We start from the raw sequence: 21,201 nt of genomic DNA, 5'->3' as shown, positions 1-21,201 counted from the left end.
AGGTCTGATTCTATCTCCATTCAAGGGGGGAAGAAGCATGTTCAAATGTCCCTTATCAACCACCTTTAAAATGGTAAGCTAGCTAGTCTCTAACAATTTTCAACAATGCATTTGTTAACTCAAACTGCTTTATGAGAATGCTAATTTTTAATTTCAACTAGTTATATCTTTTTTATCATTATTAAAATGGAATCCAATGATAGGAAAAGTTCATTGAAAGAATGCTACTTCTTTTGTTTTTGTTTCAAAAGGAATAAAGTTCTATGGGATCTATGTATGAGGTTTCAAAAGGAATAAAGTTCTATGGGATCTAATGGAATATCTTGACATGTTGAAAGCAACATATATGGATAAGATATATGAAACTGCAGGAGTGAAGTGAACATTTTTCACTAGCATTGACCTGTGCTATGACAAGTGCAAGCATGGAATTGAGTTATAAAAAACTCCAAATTTTTAAAACAGAAAACAATGAGAATCATATTATTCATTATTTATTACAAAGGTCGAAATATCTGTACCCCTGAGTACAGGTTCCTAAGGCTTCTCCAGCACACATGCCAGAGAAGGGGAGACTGGATAATTACCTTAGAAGGTAGGACCTTGTGTTACGAACTCATGACAGACCACTCTACTGATACATTGTGGGCATGGGACCTGAGTAGCTCAGCATCATGTCGAGGCATACAAGGACTTCTGGAAAACCTCTTCTAAGGTCTGTCCTCATTCCTCGTGTTCCATACATACAGAAAAAGACATTATGCCTTTATACATGACTCTGATGATGGCCAAGTGAATATACAGGTGCTAGGACATTCTCACTCTTTTCCCATAAGAACAATGTAGATGGGAACACTGGGTTACAGAATAGGTCATCTAATCCAAGTCATACGTACATGAGAATCTTCTTATGCCTTAGCTAGCTCCAATCATGGTGAAGCTCACCATAGTTTCTCTCTTTTTTGAGGTTGCTTAATTATTTGACCCTTTAAACATTTCTTCTTTTGAATTTAATAAACATGAACATTTTGATAAATAAAAGAGAACTGGAAAGACTGTATATGAAAAAATGAATCTCTATTATAGCTTTTTTAACGTGCATATTAAATTTCACATGACAATATGAAAATAGTCCTGTTTCTCTCCCTCCTTTGGAATTTCCTTCTGCTCTCTTCTGTGTATTTTTTAATGTTTCATCGATGCTCTTTTTCTGTCTTTCTTCTTTTTTTGCATCACTATCATTACAAACTTAATTTCCCCACATACTACTCCCCCACAAAATAAAAATTCTCCCTTGTAAAAAAATAAAAATGAAAAAGTACAGTTTGAAAAACAAATTCATATGGGGGAGGGAGGCAAATATTAACTCTTGCTGGAGGCATTCTAGAAACACCCTTCCCTACCCTGCCACTTTTCTCTTCCCTGGTTTCCTGCCCATATGCAACCTTTTTTGCTTCCTTTTTTATTTTCTTTTCCTGTGCCACAGGACTTTCAGTAGCGTCCACAGGCACAATTTAGTCCTGATCATAACAGTAGAGAAAAATAAGGTTGCTGATCCCTGCTCTACGACTGCCCATGGGGATGCCGTACATCTTCAAGTAACTGATGGGAGCTGATGCTCAGAGAACCTCAAACGCTAAGTGACAGAAACAGGAACAGAATTCGGTTCTCTAGCTCCAAATCCAGATTTTCTCTGTGTCTAACACAGCTCTACAAACAAGTACATGTTTAAAAATTTTTTCCCAAAGTTTGGACTTTTATTTAACTAAACTTCCTCAACTGAACTATATCAACAAGTCACCTACAATTTCTATTGTTGGGGGTCAGCGAAACAAGGCCAGCATGGACAGAGGAAGGGACTCAAAACCAGGTCTTTCTGACTACTTCACCATATTTCCTCTCTAATAAATACTACAACGTTTCTGTAGCACTGTAAGGTGCTTTCATAAACATAATTTCATTTGATCCCCAGAACAAGCCCATAACACAGGTAGTAACATATTTATTTATAGATGATGATGAACATTTATGTAGCACTTGGTTTATCACAAAATGGATAATATAGCTTATTTTATTGACCCTGACTAACCTTTTAAGGAAGAAAACCCAAGACTTACTATACCCGTTTTACAGATAAAGAAACTGAAGTTTATACAGATTAAATGATGTGTCAAAGGTCTCAACAGGCAGTCGCTGGCAGCATGAGGTCCTGAACATGACTTCACCTCTAGTGATGCCTACCTCACAATCCTATGCGACTTTTTATACACAGTTCAATGCATGCAGAGGATAGCTGACTACAGTTCAACTTAATAAATGTGCATTAAGTACCTAGCATGGTCACGGCATTGGAAGTACAAAGATAAAAATAAAACAGTCGCTCCAAGAGCTCGTAGTCTACTGAGGACAGAAGTGAGGGTTAGGGTGTATAACACAAACACAGAAAAGTATGATACACGGTGGGGTTTGATGGAGGCAAAGGAGATACCCAGATAAAGTACTCCAGGATTATTTGGGAAGGAAAATTTATTTCTCAAGGGATGTGTCTTCAATAAACTGTGCATTTGATAGTGTGTGTATACCCTAGCTTCCCACATTAGAGTATGAGCATCACGAGGCAATAATATCTACATTTTATATACTCTGAATAAGGCCCAGGTCACTGAATCACAGGTCTGAGAAGTGGAAAGGAATCCAGTCCAACTCTTTCATTAGACAAATGAGGAAACTAAAGAGGGGAGGTGAATTGTTCAAGGCCACACAAATCATGAGCAGCAGAGGAAGTATTTGAACTCAGATCCCCTCATTCCAAATTTGGTTTTCTTACACTAAACCCCCAAGTCCAGGATGCTGTATAGTGTGGATGTTCAAAGGCAGATTATTGTCATCAAGGACTGTCCTTGTCACTAGCAATATTAGTGTACTTTGATAATTACTCAAACTATGATTTTTCTAGTCACATCTTTAGCTTCAATTAAATACTGATTTGGAAATATGCCATAGGCTATATTAAGTAGAGATGTCTCCAAATGAACTAAACATGGCAACATCTAGAAGTTAGACCCTATATTAAGGTTTTAATAGTTTATAATTGAACATAGGAACTCATTCTACTCTTATGTAGGAATGCTAAATTCTGAAGTTTGAATACTGTTGCTCATATCAATTCACCTGGTTTATAAGAGAAGACTCAACATTTTGTAGCATTGGGACTATTCAGCCCATAACAAAGGAATACCCAGCACCAAAGAAATGATAACTTATCCTCTACAGAAGTTACAAGATGAATTCGAAAACAAGAGAAGACTCTTTAAAGAGTCTTGGCATATAAAGAACTCGGGAACATGACAGTCTTCCATCTTTATTTGTAGATGGGGGAATATATTTAATAGGGTCTATACCCACGGAACAGTGGTAAATAGAACTCAATGCCATGTGGGCGTGGTCTTTCCTTTAGCATCCCTCTAGGAAAGACTCAGAAGCTATCATGCAATTATTTCAATAGGGATTTGGCTATGGTCCCCCAGATGGGTATTACATAGTTACTATTTGGAAACGGCATGCACTAGAGGCCAGCAAACCTACTTGCCAAGCCCCAAGCTTCTGATGACTGCAGCCCAATTAAAGGAGAGTCGGATGACAGGCCCTTGTGCTAAACATGGCACAGCTGACGCGTTCAGCAGCTCTCGGCCTCCTGCTTTATCAAAGTTGTCACTTTTCCCATCTCTAAGAATTGGTAATAAAAAAGAGATTTGATTTGCCTCTAATAGATGTCAAGATAAGAATCAATGGCCTGTCTGAAATCTGGGTAATTTTCAAACCTGCAGGTTTTCTGCCATGAAGTAATTCACACAAAAGGGAAAATGAAAAAGAAAGAAAAATGAAAGCAATGCAAATAGCTAGTGAGTTGGAGTTCTCCATCTTGAACAGTGCCAACAGAAGGTGTGTTTGATTAAAAATAAACCAAAGACCACACAGAAAACATCACCTAATTAATTTCTACCCAGAGTTTTCAGTTGTGAAAGGAGCTTCCAGGCATACAGTGTCACTAGCCATAGAGCATCCTCTTTGGCTATTAGCAGGAAAGAGATGAGAAAGAAAAATCCATTAGATGAAGGGAGAGAAAATTGTTGCATCCACAATGCAAGTTTGTTTTAGAGACAGAGAAACATTTTCCTGCCCGGCCCTCACTCAGAGGAAGTACTAGCAAATCACCCCTCATATATAATTTAAACCACTGGCAGCATGATATACCAAACTATAACAGGAGTTCAGAGGACAAGAGGTATTGGAAGAAAAGCCTCAATGAGATGGCTCCTAGAATGGAAAATAAGCCTAGATGTAGCTATGAAATAGGTCTCAGGATGTTTAAACACGGGAAGAAACAGAAAGGAGCAATGAGCATGGAAGGGCGCTAGCCCAGCAACGTCAAATTGCAAGCCTGATTAGGACTGTGAGGCCTCTCACCTGGAGAGTCAATTTCTCAAGCTGCATCTCAAGATTTTTCTTCTCCTCTTCTAACTGACTTCGTTCCATCACCAGCTCCTCAACCTTTAATCTGTGGATGAAGTGATAGTAGACATAAGATTAGACAAGTAAAGTACTGGGAAAGTTCAAATGAATGAATAAATTAAAAAGCATTTCTTAAACACTTTCTATGTGCCAAATACTATGCTACACACCAGGAATACTAATAGAAAAAGTAAAACAACTGCTGCTGTCTAGGAGCTCATGTTCCAATTGCGCACATGCACACACACACACACACACACACACACACACACACCCTCTCTAAACTCCAATCAGCTTGCAACATGCTCAATCTTTCCAAAGGAGGCCAAAAGGGCAAAGAAAAACTAAGTGAATAATCAGCAACTGTAATTCTGTAAGAGAACTGGATTTATATATTTTATGTATAAAAGAGCAGGAGTGAGGGATGGCATTGGAAAGAGGGTGAGGCTGTCGTAGTTGAACAGAATCATGAAATGAATTAATAGTGAGAAGAATCTTAGAAATACTGTGTCCAGATCACAGGAAATAATGCTCCCATGAAACTGCATTTTTGGAAACTATATTCTAGGAGAAGAAAACATTTGGTGTATCCAGGAGAGAGAAACCCTACAGCAAAGGGCTGGGAAACCATCTCTACAAAGATCTGCTTATACCTAAAATGTACAGATTAAGGAAAGACATTAAGACGGTTTTCGATAGTGTGCAAGTTTATCATGGAGAAGAGCAGGTAGGTTTGCTTGGAAGTCCTCTAAATGTCAATTAGAATGAGTAGGCTTGAGTATATAGCTTTTGTTTTCCCATCACATTTATTTCCAAATATACCACTTCTGAACACAAACCCAGCAATCCAACCCTTGTAACAAAGATTAAGAAACAATTAAAAAAGCAGCTCAACAAAACTAGCCAACATATCAACTGTGTATAACATTATATACAATATTGCACACTAATCAATTTCTCACTTTTGTAATGGAGGGGGAGAATTTAATTTTCCAAAGTCTTCTTGGGGGCTAAGCATAGTTATTTAAAGTCATTAAAAAATTTAATTATTTATGCTTTCCATTTATATTGTTGTAGGCTGTGTACACTGTGGTCCTGGATATACTTTAGTTCACTTCACCTCCATTCCCATAAGCCTTCCTATAGTCCTCCAAATTATGATATACTTGATACTGATTAGGATGCAGTAATATTCCATTACATTTGTGCATCAAAATTTGTTTAGCTATCCCCCAAACAATTAGGCTCTACTTTTCCCCCTAATTCTTTCATACTACAAAAAAAAAAAATGCTCCAGTGAAAATTTTGGTGCATATGGGACCTATCATTCTGTCTTTGACTTCCTTGGGTTATAGGTCTAGTAGCAGACTCTCTCAGAGAGTATCTAGATATTTGAGTCGTATTATTAGCATACTTCTAATCCATTTTCCAGATTGGTTGGTTCAATTTACAAATCTCACAATGGTATATTAGTGTGCCTATCTTTCCCCAAACCCTTCAACACTGAGTATTCTAGTCTTTTATCATCTTTTCCAGTTTACTGGATATGAAATGAAACATTAGAGTTGTTTTGATTTGCATTTCTCTTATTAGTGTTAACACTTTTTGATATTGTGATTAATATTAATTCTTTTGAAAACTATTCTGTTCAAATCCTTTGACCATAGTCACTGAAGAAAGCCTTATGGTGTTATATATTTGTGTTAGTTATTTATATATCTTGGACAGTTATTTATATGTCTGCTATCAATGATATTTGATACAAAAGGTTCCCCCTCCATGAATGTCTCTAGCAATGTTTACAGAAAAGCTTTTCAACTTGATGTAATTAAAATTATCTGTTTTATGCAGCACCTAGGTCACATACTCAATAGAGCACAGAGAATAATGTAATCATGTTTCCTGGAGTCAGAAAGACCGAAGTTCAAATCTGATCTCAGACATATAATAACTAGCTGTATGATTCCAGGAAAGTCATTTAAGTTCTGCCTCAGTTTCCTCATGTGAAAAATGTAGATAAATAATAACATCTGCCTCCCAGGGTTTTCATAAAGATAATATGAGATAATTTTGTACAGCACTTTAAAAATTTTAAAACACAATGTAAATATTATTATTATTATTGTCATTCTTATTGTTAGTATCTTATAATCACATCTATGTCTGAGCTGATTAAGAAATCTCTCCCCTAGGCATGGTTGTAAAAAGTTAACTGATCTCATTCTAATTTTTTTTTAATAACATGATTTTTTATGTTTAGGTTACATATATAATTTAAGCTTATTTTAGTATTCAATGTGAACTAGTATCCTACATCTAATTCTGCCAAAGTGATTTCCAGGGATTGTATGTGTGTCTAAAAAATTATGAACCTTATTAATACATAATTCATTTGTTTGTAAGTTTTTATGCCTAAAACATGATCATTTGTTCTGACAGTGTTCATGCACATCTGAGAAAGTGGACATTCCTTTTTATTCCCATTCAGTAGTCTTCAGAAGTCTATCATAGCTGACCTTTTAAAAATTCTATTCATCTCCTTAACTTCTTTTGTTTATTTTATGGTTAGATTAATCTAGGTCTGATGGACAAAGTGAAGTCCACTACTAGTATGGTCTTTATTTCCTCTTATTACTCATTTGACTTTTCCTTCAAGATTTTGGATGCTAAACCATCTGTTGAAAATATGTTCAATATTGGTATTAATTCATTGGCAACTTTTAGCAAAATGTAGTTTCCCTGAATACCTCTTTTAATTTGGTCTATTTTTGCTTTTACTTTTTCTGAAATCATGATTGCTACTCCTGGCATTTTTTTTCTTCAGCTGAAGCATAATAAATTCTATTCTTGCTCCTTATATTAACAACGTGTATATCTTTCTGTTTCAACGGTTTCTTGTACACAACATATTGTTGGATTCTAGTTTCTAACCTCTTCTGTTTTATGAGTGAATTTATTTCATTCACATTCACAGTTATGATTGCTAACTGTACTTCCTCCCATCTTAATCTCTTATAGCTATTCTTCTCTTCTTTACACTGTCCCTTCTTCAAAGTGTTTTGTTTCCAACTACCAACACCCTTTAAGAAGAAGAATTTTTGTATCCAACTGTGTTTGTATGTATATTTTGCCATCCTTGAACCAGTACAGATGAGAGTAAGGTTCAAGCAATGTACTCCCTGTTTTCCCCTCTATTGTAGAAAAATCTTCCTTGCATGCCTCATTTATGTGAGATAATCTTCTATATTCTTCCTCTCTCATTCCCTTCCCCCCGTATATCCCTTTATCTTACCCTTCCATTCCATCCCAGTATAGTAGACTCATACTCATGCCCTCTAAAAGGACTCTAAGTGTCCTAGTGATGGTAAAGTTCTTAGATGTTACATGAATCATCTTTCCATGTGAAATGTAAACAATTTAACCTTGTTAAGTCCTTTACTATTTCTTACTCATATTTACCTTTTTTGCTTCTCTTGAATCTTGTGTTTGAATGTCAAATTTTCTATTCAGGTATGCCTTTTCATCAGAAATGCTTGAAGGCATCTATTTCATTAAATATCATTTTTTCCCTGAAGAATTATACTCAATTTTGCTAGGTAGGATATTCTTGGTTATAATCTTAGCTCCTCTGCTCTCCTGAATAAACTATTCCAAGTCTTCTACTTCTTTAAGGCAGTAACTCCTAAATCTTGTATGATCCTAACTGTGGCTCCATAGTATTTGAATTATGTCTTCCTGACCGCTAGCAGTATTTTTTCCTTAGCCAGGGAGCTCTTGATTTTGGCAATACTATTCTTACAAGTTTTCATTTTGAGATTTCTTTCAGGAGGTGACTAGTGGATTCTTTCAATTTCCACATGCTCTATGGGTCTAAGATATCAAGGCAATTTTCCTTTATAATTTCTTGAAATATGATATCTAGGCCTTTTTTAAAAATTATGGATTTTGGGTAATCCACTAACTTTTAAATTCTCTCTCCTCATTTCACCTTGTTCATAGAAGGCTTCCCAATTTTCCCCAAATTCCTCATGTTCATCATTTCTTTATCCCAAAAGCAAAATATTTTTAAAAGTTTTCCTTCCCTCTTTCTGACCAATTATCACTTCACTTGGGTGTGGGTGCATGCATACATGCGTAGGCGAGTATACATGTGTATATAAAAGTCTCATGTTTATAGCTTGGTTTCAAATTATTAAATATAATAAATTTTGTTTTAAGTTATTTTGACTATAAATAAATCCTGAGGTTCTTGAACACTGGAGGTATCATAAATTAAAATTATCTTAAAAGTTATTTCATATGTTATGCAAGCTCTTTAATGGGGACAGAAGGGGGAGCTAGAGAGAAAAAGGAAATCTAACTGAAATAAACAGCTTTTAGATAAATTTATCATCAATCAAGTATAAGTTTTTTGAAATTGGGGGCAGGGAGAAGAAAATGAATTTTAAAAAGCTCTGTTCAACTGCCTAAGATTCAAAGTGATTCCAAGAAGAATAACCTTAGGAAGTCTTAAGCTACATGAGGAAAACATTAATATAAACATGAACATAAAGACCTAAAATGGGCAAAAAGAATGGATTCCTCGATGTCCACCATTTAAGTAACCCTCATCAATAAAGCTGAGAGGAATTATTTTGAGGCAGGAGAGGAAACTGGGAAAGAAAGGGTTAGGAATGGGGCATACCATGATAGCTGGTTTGGATATTATTAAGTAGTTTCTGATTTTTCCCCTCTCTGTTGGCAACAACGAACTTGAAAGGCAGAAAGGTGTTGAGGCATTTGATTTCAGGATTAACTGACATCTCAAAAATACAGCCACCTGTGCCTATTGCTTGGCCTGGCTTCCTCCTGATATACATTTTGCACAAAGCCCTGAAAGTCCACTGTCCTTAACTGGGAATTAGATAGCAGGCCAACACTAATCATAAACATCTATGGCTGTAATGGCAAGCAAAATGGGACTTTCACTGTTTTTTGTTAGAATGGGGCAGGTCTTTTTTGTCTTGGAATCTTTGTCAGCACTAAGATAATCAAGGGTCATTGAATTGTATATCATGAGGTACTGGGGTTGGAGCTTTCCCACACTGATTTCTCACACTCTGAATGGTGAGCCTCAGTGCCCCAGGACCCTGAGACAGCTATATAAGATCTGAGGTTGGCGTTTGACTTTTGGGGGTACACTCACTGAAAGAATGTGGGTGACCAGACTCTGGGCAAACCACTGAACCCGCTCTGGCCCCCCTCCCCAGCTTTGTAACCCAGATACATGCTGGTGCTTCTCTGGTAACTGAATTGTGATTTGATCAGATAAGGTCTGTCTGTTGATCTTCATAATTGCTGTTTGTATTTGCCTTGAACTTCAGGGTGCTGGCTTTTCCCCCAGAACTAAGTGAATGATATATGTATGTTTATTAAACTGAGATTGTTAACACTTTAAAGTTGCTTTCCTTAGAAAAGCAGATCAAAGAACCTGTGCTGGCACCTCTTGTTGCTGGTCTTGTTGGGTCTTATACCCTTATGGCAGCTTCCGGTAACATTGTTATTACAATGGCACACTCCAATTACCTGTGAGGTCATCATGTAAAGATATAACTGGGGGACACGTCTGTTTTGGCTGCTGAACTAGTGCTTTCAACCTAGTAAAGTTCAGATAGGACACGATCTAACTTGTGCTAGTTGATAAGAATAAACCTTAGCCTATCTTTTTATTCAGCCCCATGGAAAGATCTAAAAAGATTAGCAATGTGTTTGTGAAAAGAGATGTCAACAGCTTGGCTGCAAACTCTTCCATCAAATCTGAAATGCCTAGTACTCACTGGGCAACTCCCTTGGGCCAACATCCCTTGGGTTTATATCCTGAACAAGAAAGCAAAACCTTGACAGCTTCAGCTCCCCATGAGCCAAAACGTTTGATGCTTGGCTCGCTTATGGCAGCTTCACATTGCTCTATACCAGTAACTGAGGCCTTTGGCCCAACACACAAGGGGATGAAAACAGAATACTGGTCTTGGCATTTTTAAGGTTTACAGATTTTAAAAAACAAAACAAAAACAACTTGATATCTTTGCTTTGCCAAGCCTGGTGTTTCATCTCTACTATGACAGGAAAAGACAGGAATGTGTTCCCTGAATAGAGTCGGCTTACAGATGCCTAGAAAAACTTTTAGGGAATCTTCTCTGAAAGATGTCTCAAACTTTGCTGCTTATTTATTTTGGTTAAGACAGAGTTGGTTTACGTCATTTTGTTTAAAAAACAAAATAAAACAAAACCAAGAAGATATCATTGAAAAGAACATGACCTAGGTGATAATCCAGGTTGTATTACTAACAAGAATGAATGAGTAAATGATAATTAGAAAATTTATAACATCTCTGGAACTCAGCTTCCTAATCGCCAAGGAAGATAGGCAAGGTGATCATTAAAGTTCCCATTATATTCGATAACCACCCCCCAGCAAAAAAAAGGAACTAAGATTCGTTGGACAGCAGCTTGGATCTTTATCTTCTCTGGGGACAAGAAAAGACAAACAGGCAGGATGGATTTAGATAAGATGCTGGCAAAGGCCCTACGAAATTTGAGTTCCAAAAGAAACTAATAAGAGAAAGTATGGGATTTCAATATACACATACTTATAAGGTCAGAAGAGGGAAAGGAAGGGTGAAACAGGGAGACGAGAGGAAAAGAGAAGAGAGGAGAAGAAGGAAAAGGGGGGGAGGGGAGACAGTCTGGACTAGGTCCTGGGAAAATAGTCTAGATCATCTCTCAAGGTCCTTTTCAAATTCACTGTTGTTTGAACCTTATAAATTCTAGTCTAGCAACAGGTAAGCTATAAGTGATTTATGATTCAATCAATTTTTATTTGGTCCCTATTACATACAATGTACTTAATAGGAATCTTCTCCACACCCCCATTCACCCCTGCCAATGTGCTGCTGCTCCCACTGGCCACAGCCTCACCCAAATGACAGCCAAGGCTGTGACAGAGAGGTGAAGTGACTATTCTGGTGCCAAGCTACTGATTCGATGTCTTTTCACCATCCCTTCTACTCGAGTGGAAGTTACACTATAGTTACACTATAGTGTAACCCTTGACCTTTGTCACCCAAAGGTCTAGTCTCTAACCCATACAAGCCATGTGACTCTGAACTTCAGTTTCTTCATGTATAAAATGGGGACAATGATACTTTCACTTACTATTAATAAGGTATGTATGAGGTTTTGTGAGTGAAGTGCTTGGTAAACAATAGAACACCGTATAAATGTCAGCTGTCATCACCTCTATCATTATGGCTGCTATGGTTCTGTCTAGTCTCAAATCATTCCTTTCCCTTTGATGATACCAACGTTCCCACTCACCTTCCCACCTCCCACGGCCAGACAGACAAACGAGTTCCAAAAGGGCTGAAAAGAAGTAAGGGGAGCAAAGAGAAAAGCCACTCTTGTGGCAGCGGATGGGCTTATCACCAAGGCCAGACGCTGTCCATGAAGAAATAAGCTTTTGGCTCATCAGAGGGAGGCAGGCCTCTCCTACTCCTCATCTTCAGCTGCTCACTCCTTTCTGATATTTGCTAAATGCAATGGGGGTTATGACATGATGTTGGAGAATCAAGATTGGGTTAGTGGGGGGTTGCAATGAAAGAGAATGCATCCTTATGTGGATAAGCCAAAATACTACTGGTTTTGAAGCATGATAAATCCATTTTTTAGACAAAGGACTGAAAACTCAAAAATCTTGATAATCTCCCTGAGAACACTGTAGAGTGCTTTCTAGCTATCCAGAAGTTAAAACACCCCAGAGAAAGGGAAGTCCCAGATAGCATTCTATCCTCCATTCCTTTCCTTCATTTACTCCATTCACTTTCATATTTCTCAAATGTGGCTCATTCTTTCATTCCCCCACCAGAGCCACATCAATTTGTGCTTCCTGGTTGGAAATCTGTCTTCTATACTTGGGCTGCTTATTATCACACATTAGCAGAGGTGCAGATGTTCCAAACAGGTGTGGCATCTGCAAGGCATGCTGGGCCTAAGGCATCTTTATCTCCCCTGGCAAGCACAAAACCCTGTTGTCCCCATCCCCATATCCACCCCCCCCCCAAATCTGGAAGAAAGATGGCACTGTGTGGGAACTCCTCAATGAGAATGGAAAAAGGCTCCACAGAAGGATCCAGATGGCAGTGTAACTATGTTCTGAGCTGAGCAGGGAGATTTCCAACAAGTGTGACTAATAGGCATTGGCAAGGACATGAATTTCTTTTGAATTACTGTAACTCTAGCCATTCGCTAAATCCACGGACAACATTTAGGATTTACTAGAGTTGCTACTTGACAGGAGAAATGAAAGAGTTCAGATTTGTTCCAGTTGAGAAGGTCCTTCAGTTGTTGCCACTTAAGTCTTTAGTAAAGTTTTCTGCCTTTGAAAATCCACTTATTTATTTGTTATAAAGGAACCACTAACATTATCTTTATGGTTTAAAAAAAAAAAGTCTAACTCCTGTAGGTAGCACCAATCAAGCATTATGGATGAACAATGCCAATGAGATTGATCAGATAAAGGAGACCCAGGGGAATAATAGGGCAAATATGGGTGGGTGGGTCTCTCTTCTCTATCTGTCTCAGTCTCTCTATCTCTGTCTCTCAGTCTTTGTCTCACTCACAGGATATGAATCCAGGCTGGGGGGAATTAAAACGGATGGCCGTGATTTTTGTGGTGGCAAGCATTTGCTTGTCTACTTGCATATTTTCAGAAATGAGCTTGAAACAAACAGAAACATAAAGTAAAAAGGTGAAAAAAAAGCCCCCCAAAACTAGTGTCTAAAGAGGCTTCCTAAAACATGTGATTCTTAACAGTAGATCCATACTCAACTGGAGGAGGAGGGACAGGATATTTTGTACCACCTACTACATCTGGCGTAGTCTCATACTTCTGAGATGTGAGCTAACTGGAGGGGTTCAACTGAAATGTATCCCTCCTAGATTCTGACAGAAACTGTGATATGAGAAGTCATAGTGAATGGAATTGGAATGTTCTAGAACTAGGCCACTGAACATTTAGAAATGCATAGTATAAAGAAAATCAAAGGAAATTTGCATGAGAAACGCATAGTTAAGGTGATTCTACAATCCTAATCTGACAAGACAAAATACTAATGGGAAAAGGATGATGCATTTTTTTTCTGGGGATTGATTAGAAGCTAGTGAACCATTAACAACTGACTTCTGCAAGAGAAGCCAATTAATAAAACATTTTTAAACATTCAAATTCAAGGATGTGGATGGAATTCTGAAGCACCCTCTCATCCCCTCATTTACAGGAACCAATTTTCTAAGACAAGGGGAAAAAAAACATTTTCAACTGTAGGTTAGGAAAGAACAGCAGATTAGTCACATAACTCTGTCTCTAACTTACCAGAGCCTCTTAACCACATAAAGCCATTATGTCATTGTTGTTTTCTTTGAAGAATTCTAGATAGAAGTCCTTCTCTTAGTTATGTGGGAATTGAAATGTACTTTTCCATATTAATAGTATCTGATCTGATCTAACAAATCACGCTGGTCCCTCAAATTCAAGATGCTACTCAAAGTGGTGGTCAGCATAGACTATTATAGACAGGTCAGAGGAAGTGATACAAGGCACTCTCAAGGTCTCTCCGAGGAAATCTGGAACTGCTTGGGAGACTTGGGAGACAACGGCACAGGACTGCCCAGCATGGCGTGCCTCACATCAAAGAAGGCACTGGGATCTATGAGCAAAGCAGAATTGCAGCAGCTCAAAAGAAATAAGAAACGCAAATTTAGAAACATCTCCACTCCCAATATTCATGTGGACTATTTGTGCCCAACCTTTGGCAGAGCCTTCAGAGCCTGTGTTGACTGATCAGCCATAGTCAGACACACTGTACCTTGACCCTGACTTAGCGATGTCATTTTGGTCCTCTTAGAACACAAAGAACAACAACCAACTACAGTCAGTCAGTCAGTAAGAATTTACTAAACAGCTACCAAGTGCCAGGCACTGTGCTATTTGTGGGGGATACAAAGAAAGACAAAAGATCATCCTTCATGTTGAGAACCCAATCCCATGAGGAAGCTAACATGCAAATAATATGTACAAACAAGTTCCAAACAGGATAAACTGGAAATAATGAACAGAGGAAAGGCACTAACATGAAAGAAGATGAGCAAAGACTTCTTGTAGAAGGTGGAATTTTTGCTGGGACCAGAAAGAAGTCAGGAGGCAGAAATTAGTAGAAAGAATATTCTAGGCATGGGGAAAAACTAGTGACAATGCCCAGAGTCTGGAGACAGAGTGCACTGTTCACAGAACAGCAAGGAAGCCAGTGTCATTGTGTTAAAGAGTATATGGAGATGCCAAAGGCAGGAAGGGTAAGGTGTAAAAAGACTGGAAAGGAGGAGGCCGAGTTGTGAACAGCTCTGAATGTTATATTAGATCCTGGAGGTAACAGGGAGCCACTGGCGGGGCATTGTTACACACGTGCTTTAGGAAGATCACTTTGACGGCTGAATGGAGGATGGACTGGAGTGGAGAGAGAATTGAGGCAGGGAGATCAACCAGCAGACTGCTGCAGTAGGCTACATGTCTAGTCAGAGGTGATGGCAAGGCCTGAACCAAAACGGTGGCAGTGTCAGAGGAGAGAAGGGGGCATACTTGAGAGATGCTACAGGGTAAAATAGATAGGCCTTGGCGACAGATTAGATATGAGGGAATGAGGAGAGAGGGGTAAGGGAGAGTGAGTAATCGAGGATAACACCAAGGTTTAATTCAGAAAACATTTATTAAAGTCTATCACGTGTGAGGTGAGCTTGGCTGCCTGGGAGAATGGTGCTGCCCTCAAAAGTAATAGGGAAGTTCATGAATGGGAAGTGTTTGAGGGTGGAAAGATAATGAGCTCTGCTTTGTACACACTGAGCTTACCATGTCTCTGGGACATACATTCTGAGATGTTTAATAGGTAGTTGAAGATGCAACAACGGAAGTTAGCAGAGAAGTTAGGATCCTGAGTGGATAAGCTGATTTGAGAATCATCAGCATAGAGATGATAACTGAATCTGAAGAAGTCACCAAGTGAAACAGGATAGAGGGAGAAGAAAAGAGGGTCCACGGCAAACTCCTGAGGGATGCTCACAGATAGATGATGTGACCTGGGTGAAGAGCCAGCAAAGGAGACTGAGAAAGATATTTACCATAGGTAGGGGAGAAACAGGAGAAAGCTGTTATTCAGTCATTTCAGCCCTGTATGACTCTTGGTGATCCCATTTGGGGTTTTTTGGGGGAAAGATACTAGAATGGCTTGCTATTTCTTTCTCCAGACCATTATACAGATCAGGAAACTAAGGCAAAAAGGGTTAAGTCATTTGACCAGGGTCACGCAGCGAGTAAGCTAGTAAATCTGAGGTCAGATTTGAACCCAGGTCTTCCTGACTCCAGGCCCAGCATTCTAATCACTATACCACCTACCTGCCTCACTAAAACCTAGAAAGAAGATAGTATCAAGAAGTGAGTGATCAACAGCTTCAAAGGCTACAGAGAGGTCAAGAAGACTGAGGATTGAAAAAGACCCTTAGATTTGACAAGAGATCAAAGGAGTAGTTTCAGTTGAATGCTGAAGGGAGACTGTAGCCAGTTAAATGAGAGTGAGAGAAAAGGAACGTACAGCAAGCAGAGGGCTTTATCAAGGGGTTTGATATTCATCTGATACACAAAAAGGGGAAGAAATATAGGACAAGAGCTGGTGAGGATGGATGGATAAAGTGAAGGTTTCTTTTTCAGGATGAGAGAGACATGGGCATGCTTATCAACAGCAGGGAAGCAGCCAGCCAAGGAGAGAGGGAAGATAAGCAAGAGGGTGAGGATGATAGCAGGGGAAATTTGCTGGAGAAGACAGGATGGAATGGGATACTTGTGCACATACAGGGATTAGTTAGCCTTGGTAAGGAGAAGAGTCACCTCTTCATGTGAGACAGGGGTGAATGAGGAAGTGGCAGAAGGCATCGAGGTGAGCAAGGTGGAAGAGGAAGCTCTTAGAGAATGGCCTCAATTTTTTCAGTGAAATAGGAGGCATGGTTCTCCGCTAAGGGGAAGGGGATGGTAGGAGTGGCCATGGGAGGTTTGATGAGAGGTGAAATGAGCCACTGTGTAAGTGAAAAGGTGAATTAGAGAGGTGTAAATGAATTGCCTTCCCATAGTGAGGGCCCAGTTGTGGTGATGTAACATAAATTTGTAATGGAGCCAGTCAGCCCGATTTTGTGATTCTCTCCAGCTTTGTTCAGCTACAGAGAAAGGAGGAAACGATGAGGAGCCCAAGAGAACAATGCACAGTTCTGAAGGTGAGATTCCATCTGGACTTTAGCAAAATCAACTTAAGCTCCAACAAAACAGATTGAATAATTTCTATTTTCTGCCTAACCACAACTCAAGTTAAACACATTCAGCATTTTCCTTGTGCCCCTTCTCTGACCAGCTGCCAAAGCGGAAATGCTGATATTGCCTGGAGATGACACACCAGCGATTTCTCAGCAAAGCAAGTTAAACAAATGTTGACCTGAATTTCTATTAATTAAATACTAAGACTCTTCTTCCACAGCTGTGGCTTTGAGCCCTCTGAAAAAGAAAAAGTTAAATAACAAAGCTTTTAAATATATATATGCATACATGTATATTTGTGTATCTACATACATAGGAATATACAGTCTATGCCTATCTGCTGACCTATACATCTACCTGTTAAGAGCTATTTGGCCTTACTGTGCTCACACTTGTTGAAGAAAGAACAATGAATGACGGTAAACCGTCTGTAATAGTTTGCTGGCAATCAGGTGTTAATCACTGAAGAGAGGAGAAGAGATGTGTTTCTAAATTGGCTATACAGCCAAAGATTTGACTAAGGGGAACTTATGTGACAGATTTTTTAAAAGTCATGTAAAACTCCCACGTGGAAAGAAGAGGAGGAAAACAAGGTTGGGATCTTGTTGAAACAAATCCACAAAGCACAGACAGTTTAAATAGAAAAAGTCCTATTTGAAGCACCATTCACAAAGCACAAGTACAGCCCCCGTTACTGAAGGGCCTGTATGAGAACAAGTGTTTGCATCACGCTGTTAGGGTTAAGTTACTGCACTTCACCACTGTGTTCTAAGTTGACCAGAATTTCTTCTTTAACCCTTTATTTGTTCACATAGGAGACAAGAAGAGAACACTGAGCATTTAGAAAAGTGGAACTGAAGGCTTCTGTTTCCACTGGAGTGATAATACTAGCTAGCACTTTGGGGGAGACGTTAAGGTTTGTGAGGGGCCATGGGAGCTGGGAGGTGCTGAGGACATTGTGGAGCACCAGACCCGGAGTCAGGGAAGATTTGAGTCCGTATCCTGCCTCACACGCTGCCTGACTGTGGCTGCGGGCGAGTCTTTTAACCTCTGGGTCTCAGTTTCATCATATGTAAAATGGGGACACAGTAACAACTGTCTGTCCGGGGGAGGGGGCGGCTTTTAAAGCAGTTTAAACACTACATAAACAGGCTATATAAACTTACAACATTATATAAATCCTATCATTTTTGCTATTATTGACTCATTAGATCTTCACAAGAACCCTGGGAGGCAGGTGCTTTTCACACCCCCATTTAACAGGTGCGGAAACTAAGGCACAGAGAGCTCAAGTGATGAGCTAAGGGTTGCACGGCATTGGAGGCAGAATCTGAACTCAGGGTGTCTTGACTCCAGGCCTGGTGCTTTCTCCACTGCACCACCTAACAGCTTCTACAGAGAAGCTGAGCTAAAGAAGAATGAAGCTGATAGGCAATGGAGGCTGGACTGTATACTTCTCTTCCACAGTAATCAAGGAGGAAATGAAGGAAATGTCAAAGTAACACTGAGTGGGGTGAATTAACTTCTGAGGGAAAGCACAGCAGAAAGGATAAGGAAGTAAAGAAGTGGAGCTCATTCGAAGGCTGAACTGCTCCACCAACCAGAAAAGCCCTCCCCTTCTACCCCACTTACAACATTCTCTTACTGGAACTGCTAGATAAGAGATGACTACCCCACCCCCCGCCGCCTCTTTCGGTCCCTCTCCTCTTTTCCTCCTCTTCCTCTCTCTGTCTCTCTGTCTGTCTCTCTCCTCTTCCTCTCTCTGTTTCCATCTCCTGTGCTGCTACATTTAGGCAATATTGTCAACATTTAAAACCTTGGCATGCTGGAAAGAACAAAGAACCTATGTTTTAATAGGTTTAAAGAGGTCTGTGACCTTAGTCACCTTAGACCTTAATAAGGTCTGTGATCTTAAATAAGTTATTTTACTCATGTAGGCCTCAGTTTTCTCATCTGTAAAATAAGGGGACTAGACTAGGTCAGGGGTGGGAAAACCTGCGACCTCGAGGCCACAAGTAGCCTTATAGGTCCTTGGGTGCAGCCTTTTGACTGGGTCCAAGTTACACAGAACAAATCCTTTATTAAGGGGATTTGTTCTGTGAAGTTTGGATTCAGTGAAATGGCCGCACTTGAGGACCTAGAGGGCCACACGCGGCCTTGAGGCCGCAGGTTTCCCACCCCTCAACTAGGCACTATCTAATGCCCCTTTTAACTCAAAATTCTATGATTTAATAATACAAAAATATATTCCCTAATTAATAAGTGGTGAAAGGAGATGAATAGTTCTCAAAAAAGAATAACAAACTATTAAAAATAATCTGAAACACTGTCTCCCAATAATTAACGAGAGAAATGAAAATCAAAACACCTTTGAGATTTAATCTCACATCCAGCAAATTGCCAAAAATGACAAAAGATGAGAATAGTCACCATCGTGGGGCTGAGGAAAGATAGGCACACTAATGCATTGTGAAATGGTCCATCCATTATAGAAAGCAATTTGGAAATATGCTAAGAAAGTAATTAAAATATCCACATGCTATGACTCAGAGACCCCACTGAATTTATATGGATAGATACATCTGCACACATATATACACAATACATATATGTGTATCTATCTATACACACATATGCATACACATACACGATAAGGAAGTCAATTATAAAAAGGTGCTAAATGTCAGGTTAAGATGAGAGTGTGCTTTTTTTCTCTTTTTCCTTCTTTTTTGGTTTTGTTTCTTCTTTCTCATGATTCATTCCATCGGTTATAATTCTTCACAACTGGGCTATTATGTAAATAAGTTCAATGTGAAGGTATATGTGGAACCTACATTGGATTACATGCCATCTTGGGGGGGAAGGGGGAAGGAGAGGGAGGGAAAGAAAATTTGGAACCCAAAAACCTGTAGAAATGAATGTTGTAAACTAAAAATATAAATAAAAAAATAAAAACAATAACAGAAAAAAAGATGAGAGTGTGAAGTGTTGTAGAAGGGCCCAGCTCTCACCCATATACTCCAGCAATAACCTAAAGAAGGCACAAGATCTAATGAGGATCAAGAAATTCCAAGAGAAACATCAGTGAGCTACTTTACCTAACATAAGACTGCACAAAAAACCAGCCTGTCACAGTGCTGCTTTCGCATGAAGTGAAAAAGCCAACAAAAGCTCTGCTAAACAAGTGTGATTAGGGAGGGTCTGGAGGATGGAAGCCCGAAGCAGTGCCCTGACTTGACAGCATATGGGGATGGGCAGCTGAAAGAAGGACCCAGTCAAAGGAGAACCAACCACTCTCCTTAGACTACAGGACTATGACAAGGAACCCGAAGATATATGAGCAGATATAAAAGCAGAAATATATGGAAAGAACACAGAAAATCACAATCAGGACCAAAGAGGGCCTGACTACACCACTAATGAGTGAGGCTGGGGACTGACCTTGGGCCTGGCACAAAGTTGCAAAGTAAGAATTATGGCCAGAGTTAGGAATGAAGAGAAGACACTGAACACCAAGAATAAATATTTTTGATTTAAGAGACTACAAAAAGTAGTATACAGAAAAGAAGAAAGAAGAGAAAGTAACTATAAGTACAAAGAAAGAGAAAAATAGCTTGGTAACAAGGCCTAAAAGAGTACATGGAAGTAACAACACAAGAGATCTAAAAAATGAAATAAATGAAATGATAGCTCTGGAAGAAAGAACTGGAAGGAGAACAAATAAGTTATTTTTTAAAGTAGAAAAACCAAACAAATCAATAATTTCATGAGACAAGAAATATTAGGACAAAAAAAGGGAAGGGGATGTAAGGTACCAACTGTACAAAACAACTAATTTTGAAAAGATATCAAAAAAAGATGAGAATTGCTTTACTCTCTGAAAACTGTAAACCAACCCCCCCAAAAGGAAAAAAAATGTCCATCATATTTTGTTGTTCCTACTGTTGTTATTCAATCGTTTCCAGCTCTTCATGACCTCATCTTGGGTTTCTTGGCAGAAATACTAAAGTGCATTGCCATTTCCTTTTACAATTCATTTTACAGATGAGAAAACTGAGGCAAATAGGGTTAAATGACTTGCCTACGGTCATACAGCTATTAAGTGTCTGAGGCCATATTTGAACTCAGGAAGATGAGTCTTCCTGTCTCCAGGGCCAGCACGCCATCCTCTGTGCCATCTAGCTGCCATCATATTTTAAGATATTATAAATGAAAGCTGCCCAGATTTACTAGAATACAAGGGGCAAAGTAAAAGTAGAACAAATCCATTGGTGATCTCCTGAAAGAAACCCCAAAGTGAAAAT

At 39.0% G+C, this 21,201-nt stretch overlaps 1 protein-coding gene across 1 annotated transcript in view; it reads right to left on the bottom strand.

Annotated features, from left to right (window-relative positions):
* Window positions 1–21,201, bottom strand: part of MAD1L1 (mitotic arrest deficient 1 like 1) — an 882,417-nt gene that overhangs the window by 340,445 nt on the left and 520,771 nt on the right. Inside the window, exon 15 of the mRNA XM_036741311.1 lies at window positions 4,468–4,558. Within this exon, the coding sequence (XP_036597206.1) occupies window positions 4,468–4,558 (91 nt within the window). The remainder of the gene's footprint in view (window positions 1–4,467; window positions 4,559–21,201) is intronic.

This window comes from Trichosurus vulpecula, chromosome 1, assembly GCF_011100635.1.
Source record: "Trichosurus vulpecula isolate mTriVul1 chromosome 1, mTriVul1.pri, whole genome shotgun sequence".
In the NCBI taxonomy this organism is placed as follows: domain Eukaryota; kingdom Metazoa; phylum Chordata; class Mammalia; order Diprotodontia; family Phalangeridae; genus Trichosurus; species Trichosurus vulpecula.
This window is presented reverse-complemented; position numbering and strand designations above follow the sequence as displayed.